This window comes from Balaenoptera physalus (genome assembly GCF_965194825.1).
Source record: "Balaenoptera physalus genome assembly, chromosome: 17".
In the NCBI taxonomy this organism is placed as follows: domain Eukaryota; kingdom Metazoa; phylum Chordata; class Mammalia; order Artiodactyla; family Balaenopteridae; genus Balaenoptera; species Balaenoptera physalus.
Window position 1 is genome coordinate 49350699 of NC_138895.1, and position 15162 is coordinate 49365860.

General features: G+C 35.2%; 1 protein-coding gene across 2 annotated transcripts in view; it reads right to left on the reverse strand.

Moving 5' to 3' along the window:
* Positions 1 to 15162, reverse strand: part of RGS22 (regulator of G protein signaling 22) — a 182870-nt gene that overhangs the window by 45096 nt on the left and 122612 nt on the right. For both annotated transcript variants that reach the window (XM_082432682.1, XM_082432681.1), the window contains exons 17-21: positions 14820 to 14992; positions 13719 to 13881; positions 10535 to 10693; positions 8448 to 8516; positions 5872 to 6033 (exon numbers count right to left, since the gene is read on the reverse strand). In XM_082432682.1, coding sequence (XP_082288808.1) covers positions 5872 to 6033; positions 8448 to 8516; positions 10535 to 10693; positions 13719 to 13881; positions 14820 to 14992 — 726 coding nt within the window. The remainder of the gene's footprint in view (positions 1 to 5871; positions 6034 to 8447; positions 8517 to 10534; positions 10694 to 13718; positions 13882 to 14819; positions 14993 to 15162) is intronic.

The following is a 15162-nucleotide window of genomic DNA, read 5'->3' on the forward strand; positions in this document are numbered from 1 at the left end:
TCACAATTTGTATGGAAACACAAAAGACCCCGAATAGCCAAAGCAATCTTGAGAAAGAAAAACGGAGCTGGAGGAATCAGGCTCCTTGACTTCAGACTTTACTACAAAGCTACAGTAATCAAGACACTATGGTACTGGCACAAAAACAGAAATATAGATCAATGGAACAGGATGGAAAGCCCAGGGATAAACCCAAGCACATATGGTCACCTTGTCTTTGATAAACGAGGCAAGAATATACAATGGAGAAAAGACAGCTTCTTCAGTAAGTGGTACTGGGAAAACTGGACAGCTAAGTGTAAAAGAATATTAGAACACTCCCTAACACCATACACAGAAATAAACTCAAAATGGATTGAAGACCTAAATGTAAGGCTAGACACTATAAAACTCTTAGAGGAAAACATAGGCAGAACACTCTATGACATAAATCACACCAAGATCCTTTTTGACCCACCTCCTAGAGAAATGGAAATAAAACCAAAAATAAACAAGTGGTACCTAATGAAACTTAAAAGCTTTTGCACAGCAAAGGAAACCATGAACAAGATGAAAAGACAACCCTCAAAATGGGAGAAAATATTTGCAAATGAAGCAACTGACAAAGGATTAGTCTCCAAAATATATAAACAGCTCATGCAGTTCAATATCAAAAAAAGAAACAACCCAATCCAAAAATGGGCAGAAGACCTAAATAAACATTTCTCCAAAGAAGATATACAAATTGCCAACAAACACATGAAAGGATGTTCAACATCACTAATCATTAGAGAAATGCATATCAAAACTGCAATGAGGTATCACCTCACACCAGTCAGAATGGCCATCGTCAAAAAGTCTACAAACAATAAAAGCTGGAGAGGGTGTGGAGAAAAGGGAACCCTCTTGCACTGTTGGTGGGAATGTAAATTGATACAGCCACTATGAAGAACAGTATGGAGGTTCATTAAAAAACTAAAAATAGAACTACCATACGATGCAGCAATCCCACTACTGGGCATATACCCTGAGAAAACCATAATTCAAAAAGAGTCATGTACCACAATGTTCATTGCAGCTCTATTTACAACAGCCAGGACATGGAAGCAACCTAAATGTCCATCGACAGATGAATGGTTAAAGAAGATGCGACACATATATACAATGGAATATTACTCAGCCATAAAAAGAAACGAAATTGAGTTACATGTAGTGAGGTGGATGGACCTAGAGTCTGTCATACAGAGTGAAGTAAGTCAGAAAGAGAAAAACAAATACTGTATGCTAACACATATATATGGAATGTAAAAAAAAAGTGGTTCTGACAAACCTAGGGGCAGGACAGGAATAAAGACGCAGACGTAGAGAATGGACTTGAGGACATGGGGAGGGGGATTGGTAAGCTGGGATGAAGTGAGAGAGTAGCAATGACATATATACAAGACCAAATGTAAAATGGATGGCTAGTGGGAAGAAGCAGCATCGCACAGCGAGATCAGCTCGGTGTTTTGTGACCACCTAGAGGTGTGGGATAGGGAGGGTGGGAGGGAGACTCAAGAGGGAGGGCATATGGGGATATATGTATACATATAGCTGATTCACTTTGTTATACAGCAGAAACTAACATACCATTGTAAAGCAATTATACTCCAATAAAGATGTTCAGAAAAATATCTATTGCAAGTGAAGCATGAAAAACGTTTTTCCAATCTGAGATAGTTAATAAGTGGCATGATAAAGGTATAAACAGGGCCCTAGGAGAGCACTGAGAATAGGCACCTTACTCAACTTACAGGTGGATGCAAAAGCTTTTTCTACATAACTGTTTCTACAGCAAGGTGATTTAGGCTCAAAAAGGCTAGCAACACAAGCGGGAATGCTGGTGGTTACAGGTGTATTATTATGCATCTCTTAGGAGCTATATTTTTTCAGATAACCTATTACATTATCATCTTTATAGCTAAAGAATTTAAAAACAGTAATTGTACATTAAAAAGACGCAGTTTTATGTCACAGATGTAAGGCTATCACTTTTTAAAATAAAGAGGTAGCTTAGCTTGAATTATGACATTTTTTATCAAAGACATTGTTCTCTAAATCCCTAGAAAGCACACAGATTTGGAAACTTTAATTCTAGGCCAGAAATAAGCCAACATTTATTAAGTAGTTACTATATGACAGGCATTGTAATAACTATCTTACAGACAGTATTAAAGAAAGAAAATTTCTAGTGCTTGCCATATAAAACTTTACATATATAAATTTGGCATTGGTATATGTGAAAAATCTTGATATAAATGTTACACTGAGATAACAGCATTTTTTACTCAATTTAGTATTCCCTCTGAAAATGCCTATTTATAACACATATGTTTGGTATGTTACCAAAAACTAAATTTTTTGCCATTACTAGGGAAATGATCATATATTTGTAAGCCTGGCTTATTATTATGGAATATAAGGATTATGAAATAAAAACAAATTTGTGAAATTATATGGTTTTAACTTTGAGAGTATAGAGATAGAATTTAGATAGAATCAGGACTGGTATTTTTTCTAGTTGTTCTGCCCTATTATACCTGTAGCAGAGTTCACTTTTACCTATCGTTAAGGCCTATGTGTTAAGCACATAGTTGACCCTTGAACAACGTGGGGGTTAGGGGCACCAACCCTGCCTCGCAGTTGGAAATCCACGTATAACTTTACAGTTGGCCGTCTGTATCCGTAGTTCCACATCCTTGGATTCAACCAACAGTGGATTGTGAAGTACTGTAGTCTGAATTTACTGAAAAAAATTCAGGTATAAGCGGACCTTGCAGTTCAAACCTGTGTTGTTCAAGGGTCAACTGTACTGTCCTCTAGTAAACTTTCTGTGTCTCCCCCAGTCCAGGAGATGGACATCCTAGGTACTTCCATTTTACCCTGTGCTTCTCCCACCACTACACTAATCACACTCTTATAATCATCTTATCTATCACTTGTCTGTCCCTCCCCTAACACTGTAAGCCCTGACAGGAAAGACTGTTTTGATCACAGTTGTATCCTCAGGATTTAGCCTGGCCCTTGATAGGTGCTGAAAAAGTATTTCTTGGATGTATATTTCCTTCAGGTCTTTTCTCTGTGGGGATGGACACACACACACACACACACTTTATAGTAAATCATACTGCTTTCTAGTAGCTTTTAAAAAAATAGGTTTTTTTAGCTTTTAAAGCTAAAGCTTTTTAAAAATAGCTTTTAAAAAAGTAGGTTTTAAAAAAATCAGTAAGATGATTATCTTTTCTCATTGATTAATCTCCTAGAGCATAATTTTTAATGGCTGCAGAGTATTCTACTGTATAGATGTATCATAATTAAAATAACCCATGTCCTGTTGTTGTACATCAGGGTTCTTTCCAATTTTTCACAATTCAGAATAATGTTTGACTAAGATCAGTGTAGCCATCTTTTAAATATTACTACAGTCATCACTGGGAGGGAGCATAACTTAGTGATTAAGGGCACAAATTTTAGCAATAGAATGTCTTGGTTCAAATTCCAGCTCTACTACTTAATTAGCTGAAGGATGTCAGAAGTTTCTTAACTTTTCTGTGCCTTAGCTTCTTCATCTGTAAAATGGTGAGAATTAACAGCTTTGACCTAGGATTCTTATAAAGAATAAAGTCGTTATTACATGAAAAGCATTAAGGAAATATCTGACAGATGTAAACACTTAATATGAGTAAGCCATAGAAAAGTGAGCACAGTAAGACTTGCTAGGTGGAATGCTTTCCCCCTGGCAAACTTCTTCAAGACCCAATTCAAGTATCATCACTTCTTTTTTATTTATTTATTTTTAATTAATTAATTAATTTATTTATTTTTGGCTGTTTGGGTCTTCGTTGCTGCGCGTGGGCTTTCTCTAGTTGCAGCGAGCAGGGGCTTCTCTTGTTGCGGAGCACGGGCTCTAGGCACGTGGGCTTTAGGAGTTGTGGCACATGGGCTCAGTAGTTGTGGCTCACGGGCTCTAGAGTGCAGGCTCAGTAGTTGTGGTGCACGGGCTTAGCTGCTCCGCGGCATGTGGGATCTTCCCGGACCAGGGCTCAGGCCCATTTCCCCTGTACTGGCAGGGGGATTCTTAACCACTGCGCCACCAGGGAAGTCCCACTTCTTTTTTATTAAATTTTTGTTGGAGTATAGTTGATTTACAATGTTGTGTTAGTTTCTGCTGTACAGCGAAGTGAATCAGTTATGCATATACACATAACCACTCTTTTTCAGATTCTTTTCCCATATAGGTCATTACAGAGTATTGAGTAGAGTTCCCTATAAGTATCGTTACTTCTGTTGAGATCTCCCTGAGCTACCACCCTCCCTGAATCATTTTCCCCTCTGTGCCCAAATTATAACTAGTTAGAACAGGGATCATAATCAATGTTATTTCATGATATTTTGTTTTCATGGATGAGTCCCTCCTTGAAGGAGGGCAGTGTAGTTTATCCATTTTTTTTATTCCTACAATCTAGCATAATAGTTGGCACATTAGTGATTTAGTAAATGCTTATTGAATAAACAAATTCACCCTTAAAGCATGATTTTTAATAACTACCTAGTATTATATGTCCTCTGTTCTATACCACAGAAAAGATACTTAAATGAAGACCAAGGGAAGTCTTGAAGGAGAAACAGTCACAAAGTTAAGGGTTGACTATGTATGAGTCTATGTTTTCTTAAATGCTTATTTTGCACAGTTTATCTCATTACCTCTTATCCTAGCAGGGTTGGACTTACTCATGTTCATTTTAGCTTAAAGACTGTTCTGCTCACTCATAATAATTTCCTGTTATGGAAAACAGACTCTACCTCCTTTTTAATTTTCAAAAAAATTATCTTAATATTACTTATCTTGTGATAGATTTTTAAAAAGCTTATCTCAAAATCCTTTTTTTTTTTTTCCTGAGGAAATTTCTATGTTAACAAAGGTACAAAAACTGGTGATAACAGAAAAGGGTAGAAAACAGTTTCATGGAATGCTGGAGAAAGTCTGGAAATAAGATTGTATTGAGCAACTACTAACTATATAGAATAAATATGCTGCAGAGTATTAGTACTGCATAATATTATACATACGTAGATTGTAGGCCAATTGAAAGCATTATCCTCTTAAATTCCAGCTTTATTTTTACTCCCTATTTTTATAATGGGATTAAATAGGCTGCTTGCAAGGAAATGAGCCTGCTAACCCTGGGAGCAGGGATGCCTACTCTTAGGTATTTCTAGACAACATTCCTGTATTCAAGTCTAGATTACACAACCTAGGAAGTCCTTTCCTCCTCTTCAGTGCAGAGATTCTATATGATTCCGTCAAACACTTAAACCTGACAATAAACTGCTTTTGCACCTAATAACTTGTTCTTTCATTTATTTATTTTGTTAAGAATTTGGCCATTCTAATAGTAAAGCCTCTCTCATCTCTGTTGGTTTATTTATCTGTAATCCACTATCTCTTATTACTATTGCTGCAAATATGGTTAGGAGGAATTCTTGTAAACAGGTCTTGGTTAAAGTACTGAATATGAATATCTTCAGCAAAAATGTGTATAGTACATTTATAGATAAGCAATATGCAAAAATATAGTTAAAACTTTTCAGGAAGATTCTTGTTAGATCATAATATACGTGAAACCTTGAAAAACCTAATACTATCATTTCAGGGTTAACTCTTACTTTTCACTGTATAATAATAAATGTATCTAACACAGAACAATAGATACCTCAATATTTACACATTGGTATGAAAACATCGAAGTTGGGATATCTTATATAAATCTTGCCCAAAAAGTTAGGAAACTGATATGTTAATGCATCTCCTCCTTAAAAAGAGGTGCTTTTCTCCAGCTTCTAATACAATACCTTATATTTTTGTACTTCTTGCCAAAAGAGCACCCCATTTTCCAATAAATCTCCTTTTAGAGCCACAAACCGTTGAAACTGCCTTGCGGTAATTGGATTCAATAATGCTTTACGGAAAGCAATGATTTCACAAGATGACGATATCCACTTACTCTCCACAGGCTGTCCAAATCAGAGAATACAGAAAATTAGCTGTGTTCCAGAAGTTAATAATAAAGTCATTTATTAGGCTAAAAATTACCAACTTCTATCTCCTTTATTTTTGTCTGTTGAAATTTATGGCATGGATAAATAGAATTTGGCAGCTTTCCCCCTCTGTTCTCCCTTTTGTCTCTTTTGTATTTTTATGGCATCAGTTTCTTAAGAGGTGGAGAGAAAAAGAAATGATTGGATGACTTAGAACATATGACTACATTAAGAATGTTAACAATCATTACAGTTTCGGACTATGGTGAAAAACTACACTTTGGTGTACAGTATGAGTTCTGTGCTTAAACAGAACAAAGTAATCATAATGTTATAATTATATATATTATATGTTATATATTAATATATAACTTTCCTGCCTTTTAAAAAGTAAAAACAGTTGAACATTTAAGATATTTTTCAAAAATTTTAGAAAAAATTACCAATTAATCTTATTAATTTAAATAGGAAATTTACTGTGGAGCTTCACTATAATTCTATCCTAGAAAGATCATGTTTTTTTTTTTTTTTTGGCCACACTGTGCCGCTTGTGGGATTTTAGTTTCCTAACCAGGGATCGAACCTGGGCCACAGCAGTGAAAGTGCTGAGTCCTAACCACTGGACCGCCACGGAATTCCCGAAAGATCATGTTTTTAGGCGAGACATCTTTATATTATTTTAATAATAAATTAATATTAATAATTAACAACCAGAGGAAATAATTATCAGTGTATATTTTTAATAATAAACTTTCTCTGACCCAGGATTTACTTTACGCAACAAAAAAGCCATGTTGTTTTACTAATGCTTAAAGGTATTACTTACTTTATCTTCACAATTCTGAAGTATATGATGTCTACTTTTTTTACCTTGACCATTTTAGATCACATATTCATCCTCCTTTAGACTCTCAGATTTAAAAAAATAATAGATTTTATAGAATTTACTGAATAGATTTTTTTTCATTTGGTAAATTTATTGAAGTGCCCCAAATCTGAGTTTAGCCTACAACCATGCAAGGAAGCATCACATTAAAGGCAATATTTTAGATGAACTTAGGAATTATAGTAACAATCAATGACAAATATCCATTGCACATGATAAATACCCATTACTGACAATGCATAAAATAAGTTTCTTGAAACAAATCATATGTGACCAACAATAAAAGTGTTTTAAGAGAGTTATGTAAAAAAGTCTATGGGAATGCAAAGGAAGGAGTAACTAATTCTGCCTGGAGGAGTAAGAGCTTTACAGAGAAGGGCTTTGAGGATGACATCTGAGTTGGAAACTGAAAAGCGAAGGCAACTCCAGGCAGTCTAGACGAATGGTGGTGCCTTTACCCCAGATAAAGTGAATAGATGTCTATCACTATTTTAGTGAGGCACATGTGGTGTTCCAAGGACAAAAAGTTAAGACCATCACCAGATGGTCCATATTAAAATTATAGCCCTATAAATAGGAACAACTATGTATTAGACTGGGATGTTTATTTAAAACCCACTCAACAAATAATGTTTTAAGACCTGCTTCTTAAGATACTAAAACTTAGTAATTTAACTAAAACCCATAATTTAACTAAACAGAAAATAACATAATGTATAATGTACGATAATATGACATATAAGCCCATTCTATTTAGTATTTTTAAAAAATACATAGCAAAGGACAAATATAAGAACAGTTTGTTTCCTTTCAAGAGGAAGATACAGGAAAAAAGCATCCTAACAGATACATACGCTCCTCTAACAGTCGAATAGATTTTTATCTTTGTTAGGTTGTAGGGGGTCACCTGGGTCTAGTTTGACATTTTATCAAGACCTATAGAAGAACAAATACACATACATTTGTAGGCTCAAAAAGAAGACTGTGTTTATCATGCTTGTTAAGAAGCAAAATAGGCAATTTCTAGGAAGGTATCATATTGTAGTGGTTTAAATAATCACCAAAATGATAGCTATCTTAATTCTTTTAAAGTTAAAATGTAATTCTAAATAAAGAGGATAATATAAGATAATTTAAGTTGCTGATTCTGCTGCATACTCCTCATTCTTTTTGTGTAATCCACTCCCAATAATAAATAAACTACCATATGCTGGAATGATCGGCCTGTCTCAATAAATTCATCACAAGCAAAACAACTAAAAATACACATTTAAAGTCCAATCGCACACTTCTAGGGTTGAGCAGGTCAAGGAACTCTTTAAGAAGAGGGCTCTAGTAGAATCACACTTTCCTGCCGATTCCATCAGCCAATTAAGAACAGTGTCAGCATCTGGTGGCTTAGAAAGCATTATCTACAATGAGGGTCTCTGTACAAGAAGAGGAAGAAAAACAATACTCTGACAGTGGAACTTACAAGAGGAAGAACATAACAAATATTACTTGCCTTCCAGACTCCAATTTTCCTTTCACGCTTCTGTAGTAAAAGCTCTTCAGCTATGTCTTTCATCTGTACCTAGAAGCAAACCAATGATTTAATCCGAGTTATTCAGAATGTCTACAGTATTGAAATCATTTACTGATTTAACAGCTTTAAAAAATGAGGTGAAGGTCAGTGTGAATAAGAGAAAGAACAGGAGGAAGAGGATAAGACTTAGAAACGGAAGCCCTGTCCAGTTCCCCGGGCAAGTCACTCAAATTCTCTTAGCAGTCTCCTCATCTGCAAAATGCAGATAATAGTACCTGAGTGTATTGCCCCAAAGGTAGACAACAGTTTCACTTGGGCCCCATAGAAACTGAAGCTGGAAGGATAATTAGGACTCCCCACATTTTTGTGTATTCTCTAGCCACAACTAATTTGGGAAGAGTACAAAAGTTACTCAACACAGGGAGGTAATACAGTAGATACTTCTTGAGGCTATTGCCTATTCAAAATATTTTCCCTTTTTTGGGAACCACTCCTGCCAAGTCTGTGCTATGTGACTCTACCTCCCTGTCTATAGCAGGTAGATCCAGGAGCTGACCCAGACAGACAGGGACTAGAATCACTGCTGCTGAGTCTTTTGGTAGCCACAGCCTGGAGAAAAGATCTGAGAATTCTTCTTGCTGGGTTCCCAGGGCTGTCCTGGCCCCTGGCCTTTGTAAAGCTTGGGTGTCAACTCTTCCCCTAAATGCGTGAGATGCTCCAGCATCATTTTATTAAAAATTCTTGATCTTCCTTCCCTTTTGTCTTTGGCTTAAGGTTGCCAGAATCAGTGAATGTTGTTGGCCACCCAAAGAATTGCTAAGTTAGGAAGGAGCTGTAAATTACAATAAAATTATTGTGGTAAACATAGTGAGAAAACACGGTAAACAATATTAATGAGCCAAATATCTTTTTACTTGGCTTTGGATAGACAATTAGAGTTAGCCTGAAGAAAGGAAATGAGGAAATCTGAGTTGTCCCAAAGCTTACTTCCAGGAACTTTTTGCCTAAAACAAGTCAGGTCTTCTTCCCCATACTATAAGTTCTATGTTCCCAGCTGTACTGTGTTTTCCATAACTTAAGGTGCTAAGAAGACTAAGGATATTTCCAGATAAGTAAGACTCAAAGTGTTTGATAAATTAAATATGGAGGGCAGCTTTTCTACATTCTTCCTGATCAATACTAATGGCATGTGCTTTGCACACTGAAGTCCAAAATTACATGCTCTCTACTCCTTGTGTTCTTTTTGTAAAGATCAGGTTTGCCTGTTTTTAGGTGTGATAATGACTTTAAAATTATTGAAGCAACACATGCTTCTTATAAAATAAAAACTAAACAAAGCAAAACAACAACAACAAAAACCCTACTTTACAAAGTAAAAATCCTTCACACTCCCCATACCCATTCCCAGGAGGCAGATCTTTTCTTTGATCTTTGTTCATAAACATAAACATAGAGAGGAGAAAGAGAAATGCATAAATAGACAGACATAGAGATATAAGTACATATAACAGGATTATCTTCTATGTATTGTTCTGCATCCTGCTTGTTTCACTCAATAAATAACATCTTTCATTATCAGTATATGTGGAAATCTCATTTTTATAATCTCATTTTATATGGAAAACTGCATAGTTTTCCATAGTATGGAATTCTTATTCATTTAACTCTTCCCCTTTGTACATCCTTGCCCATTTATATGAAGACTCAATAATAATAATGTAAAAAATAATAACTATATTAATAGACAGTATGTGAGTATTTGCTGTGTACCAGGCACCACGCTAAGAAACTGCACATATATCATTTCATTTCCTCTTCATAACAATCTTATGAAGCTATTACTCTTATTAACTCTATTTCTTTTCCAAATGAGAAAACTAAGGTTATAAAACTTAGTGTTGTACAATTAATATGTGGCAGTGTTGAGATTAAAACTTGGGAAGTCTGACTTCCTGCTCTTAACCACTATGCCATAGAAATACAATGGCTGAGTCAACAGGCTTTCACATTTGAGGCTTTGAGAGGTGCTGTCCGTTGCTATCCCAAGATTATACTAATTTACATACCTTTATCTTTTGACGTGCTGCAAACTGTTCACTTGCAAGAAACAATGGCAACCACACATTTTCTAGCCTATTTAGGACATGCTTCTGAATTTCAATTAGAACAGCTGCATCAAGCTGCTCATGGAGAATCTTTCCCCAGCCACCACTTAAATGCATTATCTAAGAAAATAAAAATGAAACAGAAACAACAAACTTCTGTTTAGGTAAAGAAATGCTAATCGTCATTCATTTATTCATTCACCCCAAGACTATTTGCTGAGCACCTGATGGGTGCCAGAATTTTCATTTTCTGTAAAAGAGCTCCTGGCTTTACTGTGTATAGTAAAGACAGATAACTCCCCTAACATCAAACAGAGAATTGTGGTTTATGTGATGGTTGTTTTAGATGTATGATTTTGCTTATGATAATATATTTCAAAGAACACAGGGATTTCTATCCTGTGTGACAACTGCAATGCCATTTTTTTCTCCATGGCTACAGTTTCTTCGACTGTAAAATAAGGGCATTAGACTTTTAGTTTTCTAAGTTCTCTTCTAGGTCTAATATTCTAGGAATCTCTGATTCTACTCAAATGGACTTGTTTGAGAAGGCATTTTCTTTTGTGTCTGAGAAAAATAAGGCATTAATTAGTTAAGAAACAACCTTGACTCAGACATTATAAATATGCATATTACCAATAAACATTGGGTTGGAGATGGTGGAATGATGGTGGTGGTAGCAATGTAGGGCTGTTCCAACAACTTCAAAGAAGAAAACAGAGATAGCAGGAAGTAGAAAAAGGCCAGGTTATACAGACAATAGTCTCTGACTTGCACAAGTAGCCCTTTTATAAGACAATTTCTCTGTGGCCAAAATCTTCCTTCTATATAATTACTGGCTTCCACGATACTAATGGCCATAAAAATTAATTAATTAAAAAACAATACTAATGGCCAATTCCTACTATAAATCATCCTGTTTCTGTGTATATACCACTCAAAACTGGTGAGATTTTTGTACACAGAAAAAAACTGGGCTCCTCGTTGGAGTCTTAGCTCTCCTTTGATTAATAAGATTAACTTAATCCTAATAATAATACTGTTTTATATAAAAAAGAGACTCTCTTAGCCATCCTTTAATAATATTAATCAAATAATATTAACAATAATATGGTTTCTATATAAAAATAAGAAGAAAAGAGAATAAGAGAAAAGACTACTTTGCTAATCAAACTGCAAATTGGCCACACAACTAGGATTAGAACTAGCATGGTCTATATAAAACATAAGGTGATGCAGAAATCCTTAAGTATAAAATATGTAAATAAAAATAAAAGGGGGCTTCCCTGGTGGTGCAGTGGTTGAGAATCTGCTTGCCAATGCAGGGGACACGGGTTCGAGCCCTGGTCTGGGAAGATCCCACATGCCGCGGAGCAACTAGGCCCGTGAGCCACAACTACTGAGCCTGCGCGTCTGGAGCCTGTGCTCCGCAACAAGAGAGGCCGCGACAGTGAGAGGCCCGCGCACCGCGATGAAGAGTGGCCCCCGCTCGCCGCAACTAGAGAAAGCCCTCCCACAGAAATGAAGACCCAACACAGCCAAAAAATAAAAAAATTAATAAATTAATAAAAAAAATAAAAAATAAATAAAAGTAAAGACAAAGATGAGGAAGAAGGGTCATTTGGAAAACTCCTCTGTAGTAAGTACAATCATTTGCTATGACAGCAATGGGTGACTTTTTCCACTGAATTTTTAATTCTCAGCAAGTTTTACTATGGAAGGTTCACACAGTAGCATCAGATACCATGAAACCTCACACAATGTAGCACAAGCCAAACAGAAAACAAATGCTTTCCATGTGTTTATTTCATACTTATGCTTATTGAGATACTCCCAGCCACTTTTGCTAATACATCCCAGATTTGTATCTCAGGGAACTAATGGCAAGACATTTTTGTTAAGGTTGCTTAATTCTAGAATTTCTTCTCCCTCTTACTCCCAAGGACTTTTGTTTATTTTCCCCCCAAAGATCTAGATTTTTAATTTGGTATGCCCTACTTGTGAATAGCTCTGAATTTTTCTTTAATTTACTGAATTAATCTGAGATTTGTATTTTACAAATGTATGCCATTAGGGTACACATCCTTTTAAACTACGAAAATAAAGAAATCAAATGCTACACATTTGATCTAGCAAACTTCTAGTATTAGCAAACTTCAGGTTAAATAAATTATAACACTTAATTTTATATTTCAAAGGCATTAAAATTGAGCCATATCTCATGTGATCAGTTACATGAACACTCAAAACCACCGCTGAATCCCAGCCTGACATTTTTGCTGTAAGTAATGACACCATCTAGTTATTAATAAGTTGTGATTAAAGCCATATGATCTTGGCTCAACAAAATGGAAAATCTTTGTTCCTGGTCAATAAAAATTGTTTTGGGAGACAGTACAATGGCAAACAGGATTTTTCAAAGATCAGTTATGTTTGGAGTAATTTCAAGTAAGAGAAGAACAGAAAAGGGGTAGAGATGGGGCTTAATGGCTGATAATGGCTGTTTTCTGCTTTTGAAAGGTGCAAGGACTTTGTCCTCCTTGTTTACCACTTATCCTGAGCACCTAGAACAGCGTCTGGCATATCACAGGCACCCATATTTGCTGAATGAATGGGTGAGTGGATGAATGAAAGTTATTTTTATTCCATAAATTACTTTAAAAATAACACAGTTTTAATAATATATAATACTTGAGTGAATTTTAAGGCATCTGTAGAGGGACTTCCCTGGTGGTCCAGTGGTTAAAACTCCACGCTCCCAATGCAGGGGGCCAGGGTTCGACCCCTGGTCAGGGAACTACAGCCCACATGCTGCAACTAGGAGTTTGCATCGCTCAACTAAAGATCCCACATGCCGCAACTAAAGACCCCACATGCCGCAACTGAGACTCGGTGCAGCCAAATAAATAAATAAATCAATAATTTAAATTATGGAAAAAAATAAGTAAACAAAGGAAGGCAGCCTTTATTTTAAAAAAAGACATTTGTAGATAATTATGAATACCTAAAAAAAAGATATCAAAAGTGTCTAACATATAAGTCATAAAAGCAAAAGAAAAAAAGAAGACGTTCAGATTGTTGGCAAAAAGAAATAAATTACTAGTTTTCACACTTAAATGTAGAAAATACGTCTCCATGTTGATACCTGGTCCTGTTGATATAGAGAAGCTGGACTGTTGGGTCCAAAGAAATATTTTTTATTAAAGTACTTGTTTTTAATGTACATAGATTTTGCCTCCCTTTGCTTTCGATCTCTGTAAGTTATTCTTCGGAACTGTTCAATGTCTGTCCAGCACATAAGGTCCATGCTAAAATGAAAAAGTACAGCCCTTCTTATTTATTTCTTTCAATTCTATTAAACACCAAACAAGTTGCTGTTTTGACAGAATTTAGAAAGTGCTGTATTGAGTAGTTAGCACAACCGATTAGACCACAGAACTAATGAGTACAATATTATTAATATTATTATTAATATTGTCTTATCCTGGCTAAATATATGAATGGATACAAGGAGTGCTGGGATCAGAGAAGAATCTACCACCATACTGGTAGGGTCTCAGAGTTCTTCCATTAATGATGAACTAGTATTATCAATTTCAAATATGGAAAAATTTCCACCTATTGCATGTCTATTTGGCAACCTGCTAAATTTAGAATAATTATCATCACAAAGAAGGGAAACTATATATGTGAAACTTGGCTCCCAGGTCTAACCAGTTTTTGTTAACTTGGGAGAAAATTATTGGAAAAAATATGATTAATACTTCAGTTTATATTAGATAAATGTGTCATAAGGTACCAAGATTCTATGCAAAACTATAATGTTTCATTTATGTATTAACTAATGAAAATCACAAAATAGTACAGTAATTTCAATAGCTTAGTGAAATATAAAAGAGACATTCTCAGAAAGAGTCATTAGAGTACCTGTTTAGAAAAATGCAAAAGAAAGAAACAGAATAGGCAAAAATAAAACGTACTGGTGTTTTAATTTAGCCAATGGTAAAAGTATCAACAAATATTGTTTGACCACTTAAAATAACATTTTGGAGGCTGCTATTATCAAAATGCAATTCCCAACAAAAAGTTATCCATACAGGTTTCATTAATTTTTACTGAAATGGGTAAAATCTAGCACCAAACCATTTTTATCATATGTTGAATCAAAACAAGTATCTTAAAGAAATAGCAGTTTAGAAAAATATTTTAAGAGAGAAATAAATTTTAAAATGGTTATGTTCCTTACCTTGAAGAATGAGCCTCAAGAAACTGATGGAAATGTTCAAACTCCAGTTTGTTGTTAAGCAGATCATTAAAATTAAAATGCCTATATTCTGCAGGAACATTATTCCAGTATTCTGTTTGTTTAGAGACATGAGGAAGTACTGAAATACCAGATCCAATTTCACAAGTAGTGTCCTAATGAAATAATACTTTTCATAAAAATCTCTTAAATATAACAAATTATTTTCCAAATTTAAAGAGAAACTGAAATAAAAATTAACTATTAGGCCAATGGCATTTATCAGCCCAATGGTAGAACTGGGTAAAGAATCTAGAATCTGGTTCTAACTCACATCAAATTCTGT